We start from the raw sequence: 25,827 nt of genomic DNA on the forward strand, positions 1-25,827 counted from the left end.
TTCCTACTGAATATTCTATAATATTCTATACACAGTCTAAAAGAGTAAAACATCAAATTTAGTATAATCGAAAAACAGCTAAGCCCTATAAAGGAGACAAATAAATAATAAATTATTCCCAGCTCTTAAGTAATTTATAATATAATAGAGAGGACAGGGTCCGCTTCCAGGTATATTCACATTATGTACCCTAATCTTAGGTGAGCTTTTATTAGCCAGGATTCTCCAGAGAAACATAAAAAATAGGACAGATGAACAGATGGGTGAATGGATAGACAGACAATAGATGATTGATGATGATGATGATGATGATGAGAGAATATAGTTGGATTTAATTTAAGGAACTGGCTCATTTGATATTGTGGGGGCTGGCATGTCCAAAGTCTGCAGGGCAGGCTGGTAGCTGGAGAACCGAGGAAGAGCTAATGTTTTAGTCTTGAGTCCAAAGGCAGTCTCGAGGCAGAATCCCCTCTTCCTCAAGGGGTCTTAGTCTTTTAAGCCTTCATCTGATTGGATGAGGCCCAGCCACATTATAGAGAATAACCTGCTCTACTCAAAGTCTACTGATTGAAATGTAAATCACATCTGAAAAATACCTTCACAGCAACATCCAGACTGGTGTTTGGCCAAATATCAGGGTACCATAGCCTAGACAAGTTGACACATAACATTAACCATGACAGAGCTATAACAGTATGTAGGGAGATTCATGGATTCAAGGAGCCTTAACAAAAATTATTCATTTGTTTCTTTTCTAGAAAAGGGAAAATGAAAAATTATTGTCATAGGAAGAAACATTCCTCCATCTCATGTTTTCTTCATAAATCTATACTCGTCATTTTGTCTCATCTCTTACTCTGCCTCTTGGTGAAGTTTGCTCCATATTTCTCTATTGAGTGAATGTAATGTTACACATTGTCTATGGTTCTTGTCTCTTTATTTCTCTGCACTCTGAGCTTGAACCAAATGAGCATGAAATCTGGAGAGAAGTAATCTACACTGAAGGCATAAGAGCTTTTCAGAGGAGGTCCAAGAAAATAAAGACTAAAAAACCATCAGAACAGTAGTTTGGGATGGGCAATGAGCCATTAAACTTAGTAAGATATAAGTGTATTTATCTTATATTTTAAACTTTTAAACCTAGTACATCTTTGCCAAAATTCAATATTGACTTTAAGTGGAGCAATTCTTGGTAAAAGTACTAATATCTGAGAGAATTTAGATATAGTTAAGATAATGTAGTTTTAATTTAAAATCTAGCAATCAGGCAAAACAGTAATGCATTTCATGAATTTAGTTTATGTCAAGAGTTTTCATATGCCCATGATATAATTTTAAAAACAATTATCCAAAAACATGAAATTACTGAACCTATTATTTTTAACAAATTAGAAATATTTACTTAATTCAATTCTAATGAACATTTGGTAGTCTTTCATTTAAGCAGAGAAAGCTAAATGTAATTTCCTCCACAGCAATCTTATTTGTTTTCTAGAGTCCGTCAAATTGTTTTTGCCCAATGATTATTCCATTTTCACATTCTATCTTCTGATTCTCTCCTGATTTCCCCCATTCTAATCAAGATACAAGAGAGTAATTTTCCAAGATTATACAGTATGTGAGAAATTCTGACCTCAATTCTAACCTCTTCACTATAACATAGGGCATCCACATGAGGCACAAAATTTAAAGCAGAGAAATGAAGTTCTTATTTTCACAATTACTGGTTTTGGTAACTTATTCCATACCTGCGTGTTTGTCTTTATTTCACTATGTTTTTTATTTTAATGGTATTTGTATCCTTGTTATCACTGTGGGATATTTGAATGAATAAATGAATAAATGAATAAACCTGCCTAGAGCATGATTTTTAAGTATGAAACACAATATGATAGGAAACATATACTTACGCTCAAACTACTTCCCCACTACAGATTTTTTTTTTTTAATTTTAACATCTACTTGTACATTTTTGTGGGTACAGTGTGTTATTTCAATACATGCATATACTTCACAATGATTTGCTTAGGGTAGATAGCATAGTTTTGTACCCGTTAGTCCAGCACTTCTCCCCCTGTCCACCCTCACCCTCCAGCCTCTGGTAACCATTATTCTACTTTCTACTTCTATGAGAACCTAAGAACCACTTTTTCCATTTTCTTGTTTGTTTGTTTGTTTTAGATTCCACATATGAGTAAGACCATGTAGTATCTGTCTTATTATGTCTGACTTATTTCACTCAAAATGATTTCCAGTTCCATCTAACTTGCTGCAATGAGGGGATATCATTTTTTTTATAGCTGAATAGTATATTCCATTGTGTACATATACCACAATTTTTTTATGCATTCATCCACTGATGGACATTTAGGTTGATTCTATCTCTTAGCTATTGTTAATAGTGTTGCAATGAACGTGGGAGTGCAGGTGTCTTTTTGATATTGAGTTGTTAGAATTCTTTATATTTTCTGGATATTAGTACCTGTCTGACGTGTAGTTTGCAAACACTGTCTCCCATTTTGTATGTTGTCCTTCCACTTTGTTGATAGTGTTCCTTGCTGCGCAAAAGCTTTATAGTTTGAGGTAGTCCCACTTATGTACTTTTGCTTTAGTTGCTTGTGCCTTTGTAGTCTTGTCCAAAAGGGTGCTGCCCACTCCCATTTCTTGTAGCTTTTCCCATAAGTTTTCTTTTAGAAGTTTCATAGTTTCACATTTTTAATCCATTTTGTGTTAATTTTGTGTATGAGACACAGGGGTCTAGTTTCAATATTCTGCATGTGGATATTCAGTTTTCCCAGCACCACTTACTGAAGATGCTGTCCCTTTCCCACTTTATATTCTTGCTGCCTTTGTCAAAAATCAGTCATCTCTAAGTGTGTGGGTTTATTTCTGGGCTGTCTAACCTGTTCCACTGGTCCATTTGTCTATTTTTATGTCAGTACCATGCTGTTTTGTTTACTATAGCTTTATGGTATATTTTGAAATCAGGAAGTGTGATGCCTCCAACTTTGTTCTTTGGGATTTTTGTTTGTTTTGTTTTCATATACCAAAGGTAGGCTATGTTAATTTAGAGTCACAGCAGTTGACTGACTCAATGTGATTCAAGACCACAAAGAAATAATTTCTCCTTCACTTCAGTCTGAGTCCTAGGGTTGAGATATAGACTGGCAGGAGTGCTGCTTGGGGCCCATTCACAGGTTTACAAGTTTCTCACTGAGAGTAATCTGTGACTGCATGAGATTGGCCAGTTAAATCATCATCAGCAGGTCATCAATGTTGTTATTGATCACGGACTCTAAGTCTTCAGGAACTATTTGGGGCACTTGGTTAACCAAGATCATCAAGAAACAGCCCACAGTATTGTCAGCTGACACCTTTCCAGACAGTACATCCTCTCCATACTATAACACTGTGCTCAGGACATCTGGGTTATGAGCTGATGCCCCTCCTACTTGCTGCAAGTCACTTGAGAATCCAGTCAATCACTGGGGCTAAAACAAGTCTTTATGATCAGATTAACTCCAATGCACTCAGTGTCATGATATACATATTTAAATGTTCATGGTTGTACATCACTCCCATGGTCCTCCCAGGGAAACCCATTAAAGTGCTAGCATAAGCTCATGCAGCCATTTTTGAGACCTGTGTCCACAGTGAGGTGAATGGGGTTGGGGGCTTCCTGGCTGTAGTACTCATGGATCAATTCACAGTGCTCTATGATGTTATGGCCTGTAGCATACTAGCCCAGGATGAGCTCATTTGGAGAGACTTTTTTGTGCAATCCATACATGTTCTTATCAAATTTTATGTGAACAGTCACTTCATCTTCTGACTCATTCTGTGGTACAGAAAAGCAGTTGGTGACCTCCACTGAGTGCTTGTCAACAGTTCCCAGCAGAGCCTGATTACCTCCAGCAGCACCCTATTGCATAGCTCGTAGCTATCCACAGTGGAGGCCAAACTGACAGGCCTGACCATGCAGCTGCCAGGGAAAGGCCCTGGGAGAGCCAGACCAGGCACTTTGGTCTGCACTGGGGCTTGCGCTCAGGCTGGGGTCTGGCCCAAATTCTTCTTGTAAAGAAAAAAATTGCCTTTTTTTTTTTTTATTATAGTTTGGGGTTATGAAGGTTTGGAAAACCTTGGCTTATGTTTCTATCCCTTCCAGAAGGTGTTGGTATGCTCTAGACAAGAAAGAAAAGGAAGGAAGGAAGGAAGGAAGGAAGGAAGGAAGGAAGGAAGGAAGGAAGGAAGGGAGGAAGGAAGGGAGGAAGGGAGGGAGGGAGGGAGGGAGGGAGGGAGGGAGGGAGGGAGGGAGGGAGGGAGGGAGGGAGGGAGGGAAGGAAGGAAGAAAAAGATCCTCGATATACAAAGTAATTGATAACTAATAGCAGAACTGTAGGGCATTTAAATACATGTTGGAGTTAATCTCTATAGATGGGAAAATTTGTGCTGTATTCATCAAACTGAATCATGTAGGCTACCATCTCTCTAAATACTAGCTCTCCAAATTCAACACTAATGAGAACATGTGTGTGTATATATGTGTTCACACATTTAACGGAATTTTGGTTGTTAACATTTAACTAATATATGTACCTTTATACAATTTTTGAATGTAATCTCATAAAATAGCAAAATATTAACTGCTTGCAGTTATCCACATTCAAAGCAATTTTGTTCATTTTATGAAAAATGAATTCTAATTTTCCTGCATTGTGTAGTTAAAATAGTCTTCTACATAAGCTGTTTCTTATTAATCACTAGTATAACAATGCTTTTTTAAAATAAACTCATGGAGTTTTTTGTTTGGTTTTGTTTTACTTGTTTCAGCCTCACTAGTTTCAATAACAATTTTATTTAAATTGCTTTTTAAAAAAACATCACTTTCCAAGGTTACAAGTGTATAATTTGCCCCACTGAGAAATCTAAATCTTTAATCCCATGAATCTTTTGTATAGGAACATGATCATAGAAGTCTCTTGGTAGCCATGCTTGTCAAAGTGTTTCTAGAATACTGATGCAGACTTGAATCCTGTTTCTCTTTTTTAAATGACCATCTTTTTTGTTTAATAAATTTATGTAAATTTAAAACAAACGCTCAAAACAAAAAAAATAAGCAATTCAAGTAAAAACAGACTTTTTCATATGCTCACTGTTACTTACAAAGTGAACATTATGAAATTCTCCTAAAGAAAAAGATTAACATTTTAGTAATGTATTCCTTTATGAAATCTCATATTTGCATAATGTTAAACATTTAACACTATCACACGCAGGTATATAAAATGTTTTCTCCTTACAAAAATCTACTGGTTGTACGGAAATTTGCTTTAGGCAGAGCTAATAGAAAAAACTCATTAGAACTTTCTTCCCTTGGTTTCTGTGACACTGTTTATCTTCATTTTCTTACCAACCTTGCTGTTTTATTTACTACCTCAGCTTCATCTCTCAGGTCCTTAAATGTATATTTTCCGTAAGCTCTGATATTCATTTCTTTTTTCTTTTCTCTTCACTTAAAGGTTGTTTTTCCCATCTCACACAGGTTTTTAATTCCTGACAAAGATTTGGCTCTAGCCCCAAATTTCCACGGAGTGTTAGCCCCTTAATTTAAGACTAACTTCTAGAACAGTCTACCTGGACATCTCACTATCCTCTCAAATTCAATTTTTCCACAGCCAGTTCATATTTGTTTGCATTAACATGACAAAGATGTCAGTTACATGTGGCCAAAATGCTGTCACTACAGTAATCAGTACAGACAGCTGTGAAAGTTAATGACAGTCATGCAAACATCTATTGCGTAAGAGAAAAACCGAGTGTGGCTGTACTACCATAGGGATTTGTTAGGTTTATTATGATAGTTCTTCAGCTATAAAATGGTTAGGGTCAGTAGCAAAGAGATAATTTGACTGTTATAATGTTGAGTAAATGAAGCGAGAAAGAAAATCAGCAAAGTGTTAGAGAATTTCCTTTGACTGTGTTATGGGCTGAATTGTGTTACTCCTAAAATTCATATGTTGAAAATCTCAGTACCTCAGAATGTGACTATATTTGAAGTAGGTCTTTAAAGAGATAATTAGGTTAAAACGAGGCCTCTAGGGTGGGCCCTAATGCAATCTGACTTGTGATAAAAAGAAAAAAATTTGGATAAACAAAGAGACACCAGGGGTGCACAATCATAGAGTAAGGACCATGTGAAGACACAGTGGCAAGATGGCCATTTGCCAGCCAGTGAGAGGCATAGGAAGAAACCAAACCAGCCAGCCCTGGAGCTTAGACTTCTAAGCCTCCACTATTGTGAGAAATGAATTTCTGTTGTTTAAGTCACCCAGTCTGTGATCCTTTTTTATGTCAAACCTAGCAGACTAATACCAATAGCAAAATCAAAGGAGATAAACATAACACATTATTGAGCCCATTAAATAGAATCCAGTAGTTTGACTAGCAAAAATGGGATTATTAGGGTTTGAAATGGTACATTAATGACACCTATTGGTTATGTTAATTGTATTCTTTACATAGAAATAAAACACTATTTATTCTATGTTTAAAAGAAAAAGCCTGCATACCACACTTTATCATTCTTCATCCTAAATGGCCTTCCCTTGACATATTCTCATATTCTCTCTCTGTCCCTTACTTCTCTTATCCTCTCTCTACCTTCTCTACTCCCATACTCTTACCTCATCTTCTTACAAGCCAAGTTTCTCAAAATAATAGTTCATAAAATTAAATCTATATTCCACTCACTCCCCAGCACCCTGAAGCCAGTACATGATTGCACGACTATCCCTGCAGGATCCATATATGTCTTCAGTGCTCTGTAGAAATAAGTTTAGATAAGGGACCAATTTTGAAGATGAAAGAGAAATGGACAATTCACCTTTTATCTCTTTCCTACTTTCACCACTCCACTGAATTTCATCTAATAGAGATAAACACTCCAGCTAATTGCAAACACCAAATGGGCCAAATTCAAACCATTTCTTACTGGATTCTCATGTGTATTTTTAATTCATTATTTTTCCCACCTTCTTTATTTTCTTTAATCCCTCAAGTTATATAATATCACCATCTTCTGGTTCTTCTCTTACCTCTCTAGCTTTCCTGAGTATGCCCCTTTTCTGTGCTTATCTTTCTTCCACCTATACTTTATATACATTGATGTCACTACACTATCTGGTCCTCAGACATGTGTTCTTAATCTGAATATTCCCTTGGATCTGCTGAACAAAATCATGGGAGACCATTGTTATGGACTGGACTCCTGTACTAATCCCCAACAAATTAGAAAATGTAATCACTAATGTTAAATGCCACATAATCAAAGTGAAACTTTAAGAAGCAGATAGATACCAAAACAGACCAATTTTTTTTTCCTCCTGAAAACAGGAGATTCCATCACAAGAAAGTCCCCCCAGCTCTTATCTTTATGAAAAAGTAACCTGATGCTAATCAGCTTTGGTCTCTATTGTTCTGTTTCCTTAATCCTACCTTATAAAATACCCTGTTCTGTTATTTCCCAGTGGAATTTGAGACCAAATAAGTCCACTTACAATGATAACAGAGAATGATGTTGCCTAAAGTTTTGGTCAACTTCTCAAAATTGAGAGGTTGAACAAAAGAGGGGAATTATGAAATTAAATTTGGCCTAAAGGTTTCTTTAGACATAGTGAACTGTAACCTAACTTAATGTGTAAACAGACTGGAACCTACTCTTGTAACAAGTAGCCAAGTCTCAGCCAATTACAGGCAGCCAACTGTTCAAAGCATTTCTGAATAAGGCTAAGCCCAACTATAATCAATCAAGATGTTTCTGTACCTCACTTCCGTATTCTCTATATTCTACTTTCCCTTCTCTGCCTATAAATCTTAGCCAACCATGTGGTAACCCTGGAGTACCTCTGAATATATTCTGCTTCTAGTGGCTGCCTCAATTAAACTCTGTTAAATTCAATTTGTTTAAAATTTTTCTTTTAACATATCATATTACATATTCCTGAGTTTTTATGCTACATCATATGCTGCTTGTCCCCTTTCCCTTCCTGATATATGTCCATATCCATTCCTAACATCTTCCCTGAGCAGCGGGCATGTAAGGCAAATCACTGTTGGATACCTCCTCCTGAATGCTCCCTTAGCATTTGGACACATATGAATCTATTCTCTATCTCAAATACCTGCAAAGTCTCTCTATCTTTATACCTTGGAATCAGCCTGTGTGCAACTGATGAGTCACCGAATTCTGAAAATATCACCTATCTAATATTTCTTAAATGTGCTATTGTCTTCTCCAGCTCTATTGCTATGGCACTAGGTAAATAAAGCCTTGGAGATCTATTGCCAAAACTAATTCAACAATCTCTTAACTGGTCTCTCTAACCCTAAACTGGGCCTCTTACATCAACCTCTTATACTACTATAAGAGTGATGTATTGAACTAATATAAATGTCTGTGACACTCTCCTGATGAAAGGCTTCCAATTATTTCTTTTATCCAAAGGGATACAATTCATACAATACATAATACAATATGTGTCCTATTATGATGGCTTACAAGTCCATCTTTAATAAGGCCCTTAAACATCCCTTTAACCTCATTTTCTTGCCTTACATTTTATATACCATTGGCATCAGTTGCTAGAATTCTTCCTGATCTTATCATGCTGTTTCATTCCTCTGTGGCTTTGTGTATGCTGCTTTCTCTGCCAGTAAGAACTTTGCCTTCTCTGACTGACTTTTACCCTCAGTTCTTCTGATTTTCTCCCTTCAGATGTCTTCACAAATCTACTCTTGATGGATCAAGTGATAAGTTTTACGCTCTATCATACTCCTACCAAACATAGCACACTGGAGTAGCAGGTTACAAGTTCTAAGATACAAGCATACCTGGAACATCATAATTGCCCATGTTGAGCTGAAATCACTCGGAATTAGCTACCAGAAATTACTCACATAAGAACTCTGGTTACTAGAGGTTGGGAAAGGGCGTGGGAGTGGGAATAGGGAGAGGTTGGTTAATGAATAAAAAATTACAGCTAGAAGGAAAAAAATAAGTTCTAGTGTTGTACAGTAGTATAGGCAACTATAATTCACAATAATTTATTGTATGTCCTCAAATGGTTAAAACAGAGAAACTCAAACGTTCTCATCACAGAGAAGTGATAAACACTTGCAATGATGAATATGCTAATTACCCTGTTTGCTTTTCATACATTGTATACATGTACTGAAATATAACTCTATACCCCATAAATATGTAAAAATCAATATATATCAATTAAAAAATGAATTAATTAAGAAAGAAATTACTCACATATTCATTTTATTAGACACAAGATCTCTATGCCAAGTAACTATTTCTAATATTCCTTACTCACCATATTTATGGGATCAACTGGTCCAATGCTATTTACATAAACATCAGTTTCAATTACCGTAGGCCTCACTGCAAAATAGAATGGCCAAAGACATAATCAGAGGAAGTTTATAAATCTTAGTTTTAAATAGGTCAATAACTAATAATATTTTACCATTTCAATCATAAAATATTCCACATTATGAAATACAGAAACATGACCTATTATAAAAACACAAATTCCTTTTCAGTTTGAAAATCAATTATATAACTAAAAATCAATGTTTTTAACTAAAAAATTTCAGTGTACAACCTGAAAATATTAAAAATATCTAAATGATCCACTAAAATTAAGCAAATTAATTAAATAAAAATTTTGCTATATAAATTGTTCTGAAATAGTCACAGAATTTTAGGATTGGAATAGATTTTGGAGCCTAAATAGTCTGTAATTTTAATGTGTATCAGTAGTGTTTCGGTAAATGTTTAACAATCTTGCTGTCTGAGATGTGGGGAAAAAAGTCCTGATTTATAGTTTTTGTTGAATTCCATGTTGTAAATACTCCCACAATGGCTGATTTAATGATACCAAAAGAGTTGGGGCAATATACAGTAAGTGGTTATTATGAACCAGTATAAGCCAGCACATACTGGAACTCGAAGTATAGTTATGAGGATTAAAGGGCATAATGTATGTTTAGAAAGTACCTCCAGGTCTGATTTGTATAAGGTGCCTAATACAACTTGTTTATGTCCTCTTCCTTCCTCCCTTTTTACAATATTCCTTTAGGTTGTTTATAGTTGGCTCCAGTGTAAAGCATCTCTTTACTTAATTCTTACAGAGTATATTGTAAAGAGATCTCTATGGACCTAACCTACTGTGTTTTGTATGTAGCCATTAGTGCTTTAACAGTGAGTCTTCAAATGGCACATACAATATTTTGATATTATATCAAAAGGTGTAGCATGGGTCCGCCTTTTAAATGTTTACCAAATAATATAATTAACAAATATCCACAATAGTACCATATTTGGTTGTGATTTAGACTTGTCACCTCTCCCTCAGGGTGATGGAGACTCAAAGGATTACTCAAAGCCCGTTTCATCTGAGCAGTGAGAGGCCCGAAAATGGTTACCCCAGGAATAATTCTTTCAAGAGAAGAAAGATCCTGGGAATAGCCCTGAATCAGGTTCTCTCTCTATTTTCACTCTCCAGGCAAGAAAGTTACAGAAAAGCAATGTAGGTGGCTACAAAAAGAACAGTAAGATATTTGTCATGGCAACAATCACTAGGTTTAGGTGCACCAAGGACATCTGTCCTTAGAGCCAGCAGTTTTGCTGTGTTACAATTCTTTATCTACAACAGAGACTTTAGCCTGGGAAAAGTTTTCTGTCTTTCCCAAGCTAAACACTTCTATGTGCAATACCAAAAGGTTAGGCTCTGTGAAGTACATGTGCTTATAAATGCTGGTATACTCCACGAGACTTTCAACAGTTGTCAGATATTTTGGCTACCTTTAATGAGATGTACAATAATTATAATAATTTATACTCATATGTTTTTCTGTTTGCTATAAAAAACATTTTCACATAGTTTCTTTTACTCTCCCCATCGCCACCACAAAATAAGATATAAAGGGTACATTTATTTATTTAGCAAATACTTGTTGAGGAATGGGTGTAGAATAAAGGGTTCACAAAGTAGATAAGAAGAAAAACATTCAAAGAAAATTTGTCACGTATCTCATAAAAAATTACATAGAGATAAAGCAAATGAAATGAAACAGAAAAATCATCTTGCAGATTGAAAATTTCTCTGCTATCACAACTTGTTTTTAATCACATTTGCTCAGTTTTCCTTTCTAAAGATTATCTGATTTCCCTTTCTGGTCTATTACCTTGGGTTGAGTCTTCCCCCAAAACTTGACCCCCACTGGGACTGTGTTAAGAAGGTGGGAAATCTTATTATGAAAATTGAAAGGTGGGGACTTGAAGAGGTTATTAGACTCTAGTACCATGCTGCAGTGAATGGATTAATAACAGTGATCAGGGGTGTGGTTCTGATGGCTTTAAAGGGGGAGTGAATGAAGAGGTTTGTCTCTTGCTCTCTCTGCTCTGACATTTTCTGAAATGTGAGAACCCTGTGCCATTGTTGCCACCAAGATGGCCCTCACCATAAGCATTTCCTGGACTTTGTACTTCCCAGCCTCTGACACCATAAGCAATAAATTTTGTTTTTTTATGACTTACCGAGTTCTAGGTATTTTATCATAAGAGAAACAGAAATGGACTAATACACTTAGTATTTATCACTTTTATAATTCAGATGCTATGAGCAACCTGGCAGGATGCACCTCCTCCTGTAACACATAGCCAAATCTGCCTGTCTGAGTATCTGTCCAGCTCTAGTCTTTCTGTCTTGGCATTTTCAAGCTTGGCAGAGCCCTCAAGCTTCCAAACTTTAATGGAAAACTTGAGACATTTTGCAAAACAGTGCCTATATAATTTTAAAACAATTTTTGCTTTTATCTCTCACAATTAAAAAATGTTTACACTTAGAAAAACATGTATCATTTACATAGTTTGTTTTCCCTAAAGCAAAAAATTTTATTACATGGTATACATATTTCTCAAGTAGAAAAAAGAAATGAGATCTGTTAGAAACAGTTTCAGTACACAAAACTATAAGTTTCTAGTTCTATACGATACGTGAAAATATAATTCAGCCTACTAGCCAACCATTAGATATCTTACATAAAAGTAGGTCATATGATTTATAGAAGGTTTTATCATTTAACTTAGGGTGGTAAATTCTAAGATAAGTTTCTTTAACTATTTGCCATTTATTTCTGACTACCTATGAATTGTAGCCAATACATATAATACAATTAAACTAATTATAGCTAGATTTACAAGATGGTTTTCATGAAAGCCAATTAATAACAAGACAATAGGTTTATTAGTTCCATCTGTAACTATATTTATTACCAGTTATAAGCAATTATAACTACCATAAGCAACACAGCCCTCCTATATAATTAAATTTTTTCAGTTAAACTGATAAATCAACAAACACTGAGTGCCTGCTTTTATTGCACAATACCAGGGCTGAACACTATGTACTGAGAAACAAATGATTCCTGAGGACATTTTTATTTACAGGATATGCTTACATACTTTTTTATGTTTATAATTTAGAAAGTTTTAGATACGAGTGAGCTATCCTGTTTTCCTAATAACATTTCTTAGCCAATTATAAGATGAACTTATGTATGTTAGAAAACTATTAACTCTGCCATTGGAGCCTGAGCTACATGGCTCTGGGGACACTGAGGTATTTCATAAGCTACATAAAAAAAGTATACCTGAGATGGCACAAAAGAAAAATCATATCAGCAAATCCAATGTAGAACACTGTTACTGATAAAGAAGATACTCAATTATAATTGTTAAATATATATTTTCAAACTATGAATCTTTTAAAAATTATTTTGTATCTCATTTTATAACTTTGGGTTGTTGATATTTGATCTGGCCCTATAATCTCCAGCCCCAAAACTCGAGGAAGAATAAGCCTAAAATTAAACTAAAATATTTTAGATCAATTTCGAAAGTGCTGCTAGTGATTGTATACTCCAAAATACATAGTTAAGAAGGAAAAAAAAGAAAGCTGTAATTACTTCTTAATAATAACTCATTGCCACTTTGATTGACTCATACTATGAACAATACTTGTGGTTAAAATTACTGAAAATACCGACTTTGTGAAAATTGAATAGTACTCTTGTTTAGCACCATGATTTTCTCAGTCCAAAGTTTGCTCAGTTGCAGGACTTAAGTGATGTTCAAAAAAGAAAATACCACATTTAATTCAATTCAAAATTAGAAAAGTGGAACTAAAAGGGAATTGTCATTCCTGGCTCATTAAATGATGTCTTAAAAGGGGGTACAGACTATGTTTAGTTCATGAATATACACGAAGATCAAAGATCTCTTTCGTAGTGACATGTAACAATGGTGAGAAAACTGTGTACCGCCACAGCAAATTACATTTTTTAAAAATTAAAGGCAGATAGGGATGACACTGGATTATTTTTGCAAGGCTTCTTTCTGTGCTGTGATTCTAAGTACTTTGCTTTAAGTAGTTCACCAGAATATAAGTAGATAAACTCCCAGTGGGGGTAAGTATATAGAAAGAATAGAGGTTCAGAGCAACGTAAAGAATATCCAGAGAATAGGAAGAGGAAGAAAAAATAAAAACTTTAAAAAAAGGAAAGCTGTGAGATCAATAAATTTTTCACGTTCAGTTTCCAGGTAGTTAAGACAAAATTGAGGAGAGCCAACTCCAGAGGTGGGTAATTGGTTTATTAATTAGAAAATATAAACTAAAATGTATATTTTCTCCATAATTGATCATAACCATAGTTGTTGGTCACCCTATTCCAATTTCTCTAAGGTATATTTAGCATATTATAGAGCTTTTTAGTTACTTTTGTGTATTAAAGTTAATTCGGGTTAATTAAAAACTCTAATTCTGAGAGTAAGGTTTATAGACTTTTCTTATCATTCTATATATAAACATTGAAAAAAAGAAAAACAGTCCCACTGATCTAGATATTGCAGTTATCACATACAGACTTTCTTTTTCTTTTTTATGTTATATAAATTTTATTTCAACTAAAAATAATCTCATGACACAAAGTTTATTATTGTCTGCAAATGATATAAGTGCAACTCTAAGAAAGAAAGCAACCACCTTGTTTGCACACTCTTAAACACTGATGGCCTTTGAGTTTTCTTGTAGTCCTTGCCCATGACAGATTTATTTTTACCTAGCTGTGCTCAGAGCTTCAAGCTTTTTCTAAAGTTACTTCAAGGAGTCAACTGTTTCTATCTGCAAATGATTCCTTCGAGGTACCAACAGTTTCACACAACTGATATATTCAGGAAAGATATTAGTCAATAATTTTCTTTTCTTGTAATGCTTCCGTCTGATTTAGTTATCAAGTATTATGCTGGTTTAGCAAAATGAGTTGGGAATCCCTCTTCCTCTATTTTCTGAAAGAGTTTGTGCAAGATTTTTATTATTTCTTTCTCATGTATTTAGTAGAATTTACCAGTGAAGCCAAAAAATAAAAAAATAAAAAGGTAAAGACTATTTCTGAACTGGATCCTCATTCTGTAAATACATTCTTGGGAGAATTGAAAATTGGGGCTGAGCATTCAATAGTAGCAATGTATCAATATTATCTTCCTGATTTTGATGGTTGTATTGTGCTTACACTCATATAAGATTTAAATAATACAAGTATATTCTCCCACTCTGTTGGTTGTCTTTTAACTCTTTTAATTGTTTCTTTTGCTGTGCAGAGCTTTTTAGTTTGATATAATCCCATTTGTTTATTTTTCCTTTGGTTGCCCGTGCTTTTGGGGTCGTATTCATGAAGTCTGTGCCCAGTCCTATTTCCTGAAGTGTTTCTCCTATGTTTTCTTTAAGAAGTTTTATTGTTTCAGGGTGTATATTTAAATCCTTAATCCATTTTGAGTTGATTTTAGTATACGGTGAGAGGCAAAATATACATCTGACAAAGGATTAATATCCCGAATATATAAGGAACTCAAACAACTTTACAAGAAGAAAACAAGCAACCCAATTAAAAAATGGGCAAAAGAGCTAAGTAGGCATTTCTCTAAGGAAGATATACAAATGGCCAACAGACATATGAAAAAATGCTCAACATCACTCAGCATCCGGGAAATGCAAATCAAAACCACATTGAGATACCATCTAACCCCAGTTAGGATGGCTAAAATCCAAAAGACTCTGAACGATAAATGCTGGCGAGGCTGCGGAGAAAAAGGAACTCTCATACATTGTTGGTGGGACTGCAAAATGGTGCAGCCTCTATGGAAAATGGTATGGAGGTTCCTCAAACAATTGCAGATAGATCTACCATACGACCCAGCTATCCCACTGTTGGGAATATACCCAGAGGAATGGAAATCATCAAGTCGAAGGTATACCTGTTCCCCAATGTTTATCGCAGCACTCTTTACAATAGCCAAGAGTTGGAACCAGCCCAAATGCCCATCATCAGATGAGTGGATACGGAAAATGTGGTACATCTACAAAACGGAATACTACTCAGCTATAAAAATGAATGAAATACTGCCATTTGCAATAACATGGATGGACCTTGAGAGAATTATATTAAGTGAAACAAGTCAGGCACAGAAAGAGAAATACCACATGTTCTCACTTATTGGTAGGAGCTAAAAATTAATATATAAATTCACACACACACACACACATAACCGGGGGGGGGGGGGGGGAAGAAGATATAACAACCACAATTATTTGAAGTTGATACGACAAGCAAACAGAAAGGACATTGTTGGGGGGGAGGGGGGGAAGGAAAAGGGAGGGAGGTCTTGGTGATGGGGAGCAATAATCAGCTACAATGTATATCGACAAAATAAAATTTAAAAAAATATATATATATATAAAAAATTAAAAAAAATAAATAAAAGGCCACAAAATATGAAAAAAAAAATAATAATAATAATACAAGTATATCCTCTGGCTACAACAAAGTGGAAATAGAAATCAATAACAAAAAAGGATGTCTTTAAAAACTCCAAAATACTTAGGAATTAAGAAACATATTTAAAAATAATCCATGAATTAGGAAGAAATTATAAGAAAATGATTAGAATTTTTCAAAATGAATAAAAATGAAAACAAAGGTACAAGTTAGTGAAATTGAAAAAAGACGTAAAAGAAAACATTAATCCGATTAACAAAAAGCCTATATTTATTAAAGAAATTGAATTTATAATTAAACATCTTCCAGCAAAAAAAACCCTCCAGGCCCATGTCACACACACACTTGGAAATCACTATGACTAATAGGTTCTTATTGCATAGAATAAACAGCAAGTGTCCTTGATCCAAAGATAGATATCACATTTGGGTACAGATATTTCTTCCTAGACCTTAGTAACAAGGAAATGTCAACCACCCTCCACAATCATCCTTCTCAGGTTACATATGGATATATAGATACTTGAATACATATGGATGAAAAGGTATACAAGGACTGTACTGTCTCATACTGTGGCCAGTAGATATATATAACTATTTAAATTTAAATAGAAATTAATTACACTTAAATAAATTATAAATGTATTAGCCTATAGTTACTAATCAAATTTCAAGTACTCAATAGCCATATGTGGTTAGTAGTTACAAAAATTGGCATCACAGAATATTTCTGTCATTGTAGAAAGATTCACTGAACAAAGCTTAGCAGTGGTTCTCAATGAGAACGCCACTACCCATGTGAGTTATTTTGCAAATTTTGGGGTAGCCATTTGAGGTTGTCACAAAAATTGGGATCATTACTAATACTTAGTGGATGAAGTCCTTGAAATTCAAAAACAGCCATATATACTGAAAAAATGTTCTTCATATAATAAGATTTTGAACGTCCTGTCCAGCATTCATGTATGCAAAAAAAAAAAAGTGTGCATTATGATCTGAGCCTAGAAGACAACAGTTTTTGCACATAAGCACAAAGTATTTGTATGTTTTTCAGGAATTCCAGAATTTTTCAGGAATGCACTGCCGTGTAAAACACAGAAAGATGGTATTTGTTTTGTTCTGAATTTTACCTAGAGTTATTCATCATTTTAGAGAACCACAGTACCAAGTAAAATGCTGCACATAGTGTTGGAGTCACTAATACTACACATCTGTATCACTTTGCCTTTGTGACTTTCCAATATGTAGAGATTCATATAAATGCAAATATCTAACAGTTTCATCATTTCTTTCAGTGTAGCTGTGCCTGAACATTTTCATGTGGGATGCAAAATATTTTATTATAGTTCATCAACAGATGACTGGGTAAGGAAATTGTGATATTCATATTCAATGGAATACTATTCTTCAATGAAAACAGACACATTCTGCCATTCACAGCAACATGGATGAACACAGAGAAAATTGTGTTAAGTGAAGGCAGGCAGGCACAGAAAGAGAAATACCACATGTCCTCACTCATAAGTGGAAGATTAAAAAAAAAAAAATAAAATGAATGACTGTTCTCTCATCCTATACTGAAACATCTCTTTAGGCAGCACACTTACAACCTACTCCTGCTCCTATACCTGAATAAAGTAAAAGAAAGTTAGAGAGGAGTGGTGGGATTTAAAGAAGAAAAAGCAGTGGATATTAGCACATCTAGGGTATTTTATTTTCTTATGTATATAATGTACACCAAAGGAAAATAACTGAACTAGAGGCATCTTACCAGATTGATAGTTACCAGGAAGGTGGAAGATATAGAATTCATGCAGATTTTCTAAGTTTGTATAGAACGTCTAAGAACCACAATAACAAAACCACTCATACCCTCCTAACCATAAAAGACTCATATTTATATGTCTGCTGCTCCAAGTATGCCAAAGGCCAGTTGTGTTAGCCCACAAAGAGGTAACAACTTACAAGACAAAGGCTTCAACTGAACCCAGTTAAAATACATAGACCACTCATCCACCTTATCTTTCCACGACCCCATCACTAGAAACCTAGACAAGGTAAAGAGGTGGAATAAATGAGCTGAGTGCACCCCTCCCCTCCTCACCAACCCTTCCGTCCTGGGGCTCTCTAGTGGCACTTGTCCATCTTGTGTCTTGAGAGGGGGATAGCTTTAAATCTCTTTGGATATTGCATTTTTAGAAAAGATTGAATTATTTAAATAATTGAAACTGTTTGAAAACTCATAGAATCCACCTGAAAACAACATTAAGAAAAAGAAAGAAAAATATCTAGCATAAAGCAGTTGAAGCATTACTAGATAAATGAAGTGTTTAATGTTAATTCCTCAATAAGTTTAGAAACCCTCAATAAGTTGGTATATAAGTTTTCATTGCACCAGCAAAGAGAAAAAGGTATTAACATAAATTTTGGACAGAAAAGAATGCCTACAAACATTACCTCAACAATTAAGTCATTTATTAGGTATACTCACAGATAAAATGTTACTATGCATGGAACAATTGTCAAGGTATCTAGAATCAGTTTAGTGTAATCTATTAAGCAAAGTGACAATGTCACAGATGTATACAGAATTTGAATGTCATGTCTTGATCTGAAATTAATGTACTTGAAATGTAAAATTCATGGAGTAGATTGACTGTCAAAATACCTACAAATGGAATAAAACATTACATACAATGGATTCTACTCAGGAAATATTCATAAATATTAAGTGAACATAGTTTATGTTTCACGCACTTTTTAGCAACTAGGGATACATTAATTTCAACTTTTAGGGAACGTACATTATAGAAAGAAAAAAATCAAATAAAAATAGTGACACATGATGAGTATGGTACAGACATTTGCTTCCTCTGATGAGTAATTGGTATCATATTAACCATCCCAATGAAAATAATTATAAAATTTGTTTAAAACACACACACACACACACACACACACACACACGCACGCACGCTTGAAGGAATCACAAAACAGCTAAGGCAGCCAGGATGTGACACAATTTCCTGGAAATAATGTAAATGAAATGACATGAGCTCTACACTATTCTTTGGTCACTCCTTCCCCTTGGTATATTTGCTGTTTCACTGCACAGCAATAGTGACTGAACAGAACATAGTGGCTTAGAGCTTGCAGCTGTCTCCTTGGGCTGGAAAGAAAAAAAAAAAAAAAATCAGAGATAAGTGCTGTCAAGACATCAAGGACTTCCCTGGAATAGAGGAAACCACAAAGAACTTAAGTGGACATGCAACTTCCCCTCAAGGCATCTGCTAATTCCTAAGTTGTACACGTGCATGATGTGATACTAACAAACCGAATATAACCAGTGGATAAAAGAACTAGATTTTAGCAATTTAAGGGATATCTGGGCCACCAAGTAGAGGGGTTCCTGGTACAAACTTCAGGCTCTCAAATGGCTATGCCTTAAGAGAAAGTAAAGTTTTAGAAAAGGCATTACACTGGTTTTGACCATATGAGAGTTATTTCCCTTTGTTCAGTCTGACTACCAAAACAAAATTAAAGCCTCTCTGTAAAGAAATAACATCATGTAGAATCTCCATTATTTCATATGTATACTACTGGCCCTCAATACAAAATAAGCATACATTCTATGAAACAACCAAATCACCTTAAACCAAGAGATAAAACAGAAAAGAAAATTTAAAAACTCACACAAGTGATCAAGATATTGTGGTTATCAGGCAAACACCTTAAAATAACTATAATTAATACATACAACAAAATAGGTGAAGAAATGGCAAATATGGTAAAATACTGGAAATAGATTTAAAAATCAGGTGTAAATACTACAAGTGAGATTTACTGAAATGGAAGAAAGGTCAGCAACAAAAAGAAGATTGAAACACCAACAGAGAAAAAAGAAAATTATAGAACAGTGTATGAAACATAATGGACATGGTGGAAAGGTCAAACATATCTGCAACTGGAGTCACAGAGAAATTGAGACAGAAAAAATATTTGAAGAAATACAGGTCAAGGATTTTCCAAGAGCAATTAAAGATTTGGACACATAGATTCAAGAAGGCCTGCAAACCTCCTCTGTAATAAATACTAAAAGCAAGACAAAACAAATCTAGGGACATTATTAATAAAACTGCAGAAAGCCAAAGACAAAATATTAAAATTGATTACCTTCCAAATAACAGCATTAATGTTGAAATGTGACTCTTCAACAGAAATAATAAAAGCCAGGAGAAAATGGAATAATGCTTGTAAAGTTCTGAAAGGAAATAACAGCCATCCTGGGTTTTTATAGGCATGGGAAATATTCAAAAGTGAAGGCAACACAAAATCATTTCCATGTAAAAAACAAAATACTTTGTTTCAAAAGACTTGCACCAAAAGATATGCTATTTAGGGAATACATTTCTGAATGGATATACAGTATTAATGAAAAAAAAAAAGACACCAGAAAGGGTAATTTCTTGGTAAAGTTAATTGTTTTTAAATGCTTAAAAAAATAATAATAGTGTCTTTTGGAATTTCATGTACATATACAGTGGGAACACATGAATATAATAGCAAAAAAAGGACTGGAGTTCACAGAGTGAATGGCATGCAAGGTCTTTGAACTGTAATAAAGTTACCAATCATAATTAAATCTAACAAAGTAAGAATGCATATTTTACTCACTAAAATTTATAGATAAATGTATGTATAATGAGATAACAGAGAGAGAAAATTAAACTGCAAATATGTGATGAATCCGAAAGAAGGAAAGAAGAAAGAATAATAATAATAAAGAGAGAAAGATAAAAGCTAAAATAGAAAAAATTAAATAGATTTTAAAAATCTTTTTTATAGAAAACAAATAAAAAGGCAGATTTTAAAAAATTCAATAATTACCTTAAATATGAGTATATCTGCACTAACCACTCCATTTAAAAGAAAATATTGTCAGGCTTCATAAGGAAAGAAAATCGAAATATATACTTTCTGAAAGAAGTGCTCTAAACACAAAGACACAAAAAGATTGAAAGTTAAAAGATGAAAAAATATGTTAAAAAGTCAAATTCTAACAAAAAGAAAGCAGAAGTAGCTGCATAATATCAATTAAATCATATTTTACAGTAAAATGTATGACTAGAGTATAGAGTAAGTCATTTCCTAAATATAAAACTGTGAATTCAACAGAAAGGTATGAAATTTATATGTACCTAAAATAGTTTTCATATGTACAAAGCAAAAACTGACAGAACTAAAACATTTAGAAGTATAAATCAATGGCTGCAGTCAGAGATTTTTAACACAGTTCTTTCAGTAGATACATAGATTACTTTATCAATAGGAATAATAAATTTGATGTGAGTATGTTCTCTGACTACAATGGAATTAAACTAGGTATCAATAACAAAAATATATCTAGTACATAGGCTAATTTTTAAAATTAAACAATATTTAACTACTCCATGTATCCAAGGAGAAATTACAAAGAAATAAATTGTGAAACGCTGAAATAAGCACTTAAGGAAATTTATATAAATCTCCTATGCCCCATCTCTCAATATTTTCTCCAAAGAAGTATAGAACAACAAATAAAGAAAAACCGAAGTGCACAAAAATTGTGTCCTCAACATAATTTGAAGACATAGACTGCACAAATTTCAAAATAATTATAAAGGAAAAAGGAAAAAAAAAAAAAAAAAGACAAAACCCCAAATCCTGGTAAGAAATCTTTCAAGTCCTGTCTCACTCACCTCTACCCTACGGCAAATTTTATGATGGTCACAGGGAGACTGAAATACACTGTGCAAATGAGAGAAGAGGGAGTCTGTGGTGGGCTTAAAGGACTACTAGAAAGAATAAGGGCAATATCAATCTAAAAATATGTAAAAATGTGTCCTGAGATTAGAACAAAAAGTAAATGGAAAGAGGCCTACAAGTATGTGTGATGTGAATGAGCCATCTTTAAAACAAGTTGTTTCTGGGTGGGAAAAAAAATGTCAAAAAGAAAAAAAAGAAGTGTGCTTTGAAAATTGAATGCTAAAGAAGAAAAGAAGCAATTGGGGGAGGGAATTTTATGTTTCTGTAAGAAAAAAAGAGAGTGAATAAATTGGAGGTCATATAATCCCTCTCCCACCACAGAACAAATATATATGAACACCATCACCAAATCCATTCAATGTATCTGGGCTTTGCTATCATGATGTAAGTGGGCATCGAACTAAGAATATTTTAAAACACCTACAAGACATAAATAGGACAAAAAAGTTCTTGCAGAAATAAGAAATTACCACCCAACATAAATCAAACATTGTAAATCTACAAAAAATGCATAAGAAAACTGTAGGAAAATACTCCAGAGAGTTAAATGTATTCAAATAAACATTTGGGTATAAGAAAAATCACCTTGAATCCAAAATCCAGAAACTAAGCAACAGAAATGCACCCCCACTCATGCATATAGACAAATAGGAAGAAATGAATAGAGAATTGATTGTACTTAGGAAAGAAATGAAGGAAAAGACAAAAATTACAAGATAATCATCAATGAATACATTAAAATAATTTAACAATAGGCAGGGGTAAACATCAAGAGAATATAAATGAGATAAAGAGAAGTCAGAGGGTTAGAAAGAAGGTTATGCAAATACAAGGCAGGCAAAATGTGACTAACATAACTGTTAATTGAAATTCTATGAAGAAGAAACCAAAGCAATGGAACAGGACTAATATTCAACACTACAATGCAAAATAAATAAATCAATGAATAAATATGTAAGTAAATTGTTCCAGAGTTGAAAGAAAATCTGAAATTGCATTTTGAAAAGCATTATCAGGTATCTGGGAAAAAAAAGTTAGCCAAATTGAACAACTCTGAGACATATACTAGTAAAAGTATTCAGTTGAAAGATACAGAAAAATCCCAAAGGACTCCAGGAAAAGAAAAGATGAAATAAATAACAAGGGCTATAGAATTGGACTGGTATCAGACTTCTCAAAAATAACACAAAAAGCAAGTTACCAGTGAAATGGACTTAAAAAGAAAACTCAATGAAAGAAAGCACAAATTGAGGATTTTACATAGTCAATCTCTCCTTCAAGTATTAAGCCAACAGAAAAGTAGTTTTCAACATAAAACAAATTCTTGAAAAATCTACTCAAAGAAGAGATGACTAGAAAAACTTCAGCAAAAAAAAAGACATGAGAAGAATTTTAACATGTATTGATGCAGATCAAAGATTAAAACAAAGATTGAGACAAGAGCATAAAACTAATTTACAAATATTATATGTGGTGACAAAGCAGAAAATATGCAACAAAAAATAATAGAGCAGAGAAAGGAGAGGGAAAGAAGAAATTGGAAAAAGCTAATTGATTATTGTACAGGCAGCATGTGGGAGTTAAATGATATCAATAACAAGTGATAATCCAAAGATCAAAGGGCCAAAAAAAAAAAAAAGAGGACTAAGGCCATTAAGAAAAAAATTAAAAGCACAAAGTTAAAACTAGAACAAAATCATGCAACTTCCAAAATACTAAAATAGAAGTATTATTATATGCAAAGAATCCACTTATATAAAAACATAGCAAATAAAACTACAATATTATGACAGAATTTAGAACAAACCTATCAATCTTATCAATAAATAAGATGAAATTAAATTATCTATCAAAAGAAAAAAATTTCATTTTGACTTACAAAGCAAGACCCCATGACACATCATACATAAGAGACAATATGAACAAAGTGATTCATGAAGGCACACGCTAATGATATGAACAGAGGGACACCAGGCAAAGAAGGCAGGAGTAGCAATCCTGATAACAGATGAAATAGAATTGAAGTCAAAAAGCCTTGAATGTGACAAAGTCTTTTCTTAAATGCTTAAAGCCACAAGTCATTATGAAGATATAGCACTTAAAACATTTACATACCATGTAACTATGCAACTACCTTTATGAGGCAAAATCTACAGAAGAAAGGAATTATAAACAGTAGCACTAAAAACTAAAAGGTAAAAAGAAATCATTAAATTTTCACACCTTAAAATTCAGAAAAAGAAGAAAAAAGTAAAGCAAAATAAAAATAATGAAGGTTATAATAAAGACAAAGTAGAAATTTATGAGATAGTGAATGAATAAACTGTGGAATTCACCAATAAGTAGAAATCCTGTTTTGTTATGTTTTGTTTTTTTCAGGGGAGGTATAAACAAAATAGAAAAAATATTATCCTTGTTTTTCTTGATCAAGAAAAAGGGTGAAGTGGTGTCATTTTATAGTATATAATGTAGGAAACAACTTCAGGAAATAAACATTAAATATTGAAATGAAATAATATATATATTTTGAATACTAAGGGACTACTTGGAAAACTTTGCAAATAAACTTGAAAACCTAGATAAAAGGGATATTTTTCTAGGGAAATATCGATTACCAAAATTGACTCTGTTAAAAATAGAAAGCATAAATAGATCAATTTTCATAGGAAAATAAAATGATTGAGTAACAATTCCCAAAAAGCCTAAACGTAGATGATATTACAGTGGAATTCTCCCAAACCTGCAAAAGGCAGATAATCCTAATGCCATATAAATTGCTAGATATTTGAGAATAAAGGCTAACTCATTTTCATAGAGCAAGAATAAAAAGGATATTCTTAAAAAATGAAGACAGTACTAAAAAATAAAATGGCAGGTTAATATCATTCATGAAATACCAGTGCAAAATACTAAACAATATATTAACAAACAGAATTCAATATTGCAGTAAATAAATAATATATCATGTCCAACAGGGTAATCTATATTTCCCTAGAAAAATATATCATGTCCAATAGGGCTTGAGAAAAATGCATAAAACCTCACACTAATAATGAAAACATCATAAAGATGCAAATTCAAGGTCACTCAACTGGCCAGTTTTCTTTAAAATTATTAAAGTCATGAAAGAAATGGAATTCAGAAACTATACCAGATTGGAAGAGAGTAAGGAAACATGAGAACAAAATGCAATTCATGATTTTGGCTGAGGTTCTGAACCAGAAAAAAAAGACATGAGTGAGGCACCAGACAAAATTAGAAAAAGCCTGTGGATTAGTAAATAGAATTGTATCAATATTATTTTCTTGACTGAGGTGAATGTTCTGTAAGATGTTACCATTAGGTTATCATTAAGGGTTGATAGGAATTCCATGTACAGATGCTATTTTACTAAGTCTAAAATTCATTTTGAAATAATATAATTAAAACAATCTGGGGAAACAGCAAATTATATCCAAGGAAAACAGATTAACATAATAAACCAAGTATTATGACATGATAAAATTTAAGATTTAAGATAAAATTTAAGATTGTTCAACACAGAAAGGTAGCAAAGTCAAAATTTTTTTTTCTTTTATTTATTTATTTTCTTTTTGAATTTCTGTGTCTGGCATTATGTTAAGCCCTTTACATAAATTATCTCAAGTGATCTTGATGAAAAGTCTGAGTTCGAGGCATCATGCCCATTTTACAAAGAGGGAAACAACCTTCAACCAGCTGGGTAACTTGCTCAGGGTTATATTGTTAACAAATGGTAGACAGAAATCCAGATCGGTCCAACTCCAAAATGAACAAACTTAGATTGTGAAATCCCTTCCCTCTACTGCCAGCTGAAAAAAAAAATAGTGAAATCTTTAAGGGCAACAAAATTTTATTATATGACAATACTAATAAAATTGAAAAAGTCTCTCAAGATTAATTAATGAAGAAACATTACTGACAGAAATGACAAAAATAAAAAATCTCAGCTCCTAAAAACATTAAAAATATCACAAAAGATACTATAAAACAATTCAACGTAGTAGATTTGAAAATTTAGATTAAATTTCTTGCAAAGTTCAACTTATCAAAACTGACAAAAGAAGAATAGAAAGTTTACATATACTTATATCTATTTGAA

General features: G+C 33.5%; 1 protein-coding gene and 1 pseudogene across 2 annotated transcripts in view; both read right to left on the minus strand.

Annotated features, from left to right (window-relative positions):
• Positions 1-25,827, minus strand: part of GABRG1 (gamma-aminobutyric acid type A receptor subunit gamma1) — a 69,652-nt gene that overhangs the window by 24,088 nt on the left and 19,737 nt on the right. For both annotated transcript variants that reach the window (XM_063108012.1, XM_063108011.1), the window contains exon 3: positions 9,381-9,448. In XM_063108012.1, coding sequence (XP_062964082.1) covers positions 9,381-9,448 — 68 coding nt within the window. The remainder of the gene's footprint in view (positions 1-9,380; positions 9,449-25,827) is intronic.
• On the minus strand, positions 3,192-4,311 carry LOC134385563 (eukaryotic translation initiation factor 3 subunit F-like; annotated as a pseudogene).

Source organism: Cynocephalus volans, chromosome 9 (genome assembly GCF_027409185.1).
Source record: "Cynocephalus volans isolate mCynVol1 chromosome 9, mCynVol1.pri, whole genome shotgun sequence".
NCBI classification, from domain to species: domain Eukaryota; kingdom Metazoa; phylum Chordata; class Mammalia; order Dermoptera; family Cynocephalidae; genus Cynocephalus; species Cynocephalus volans.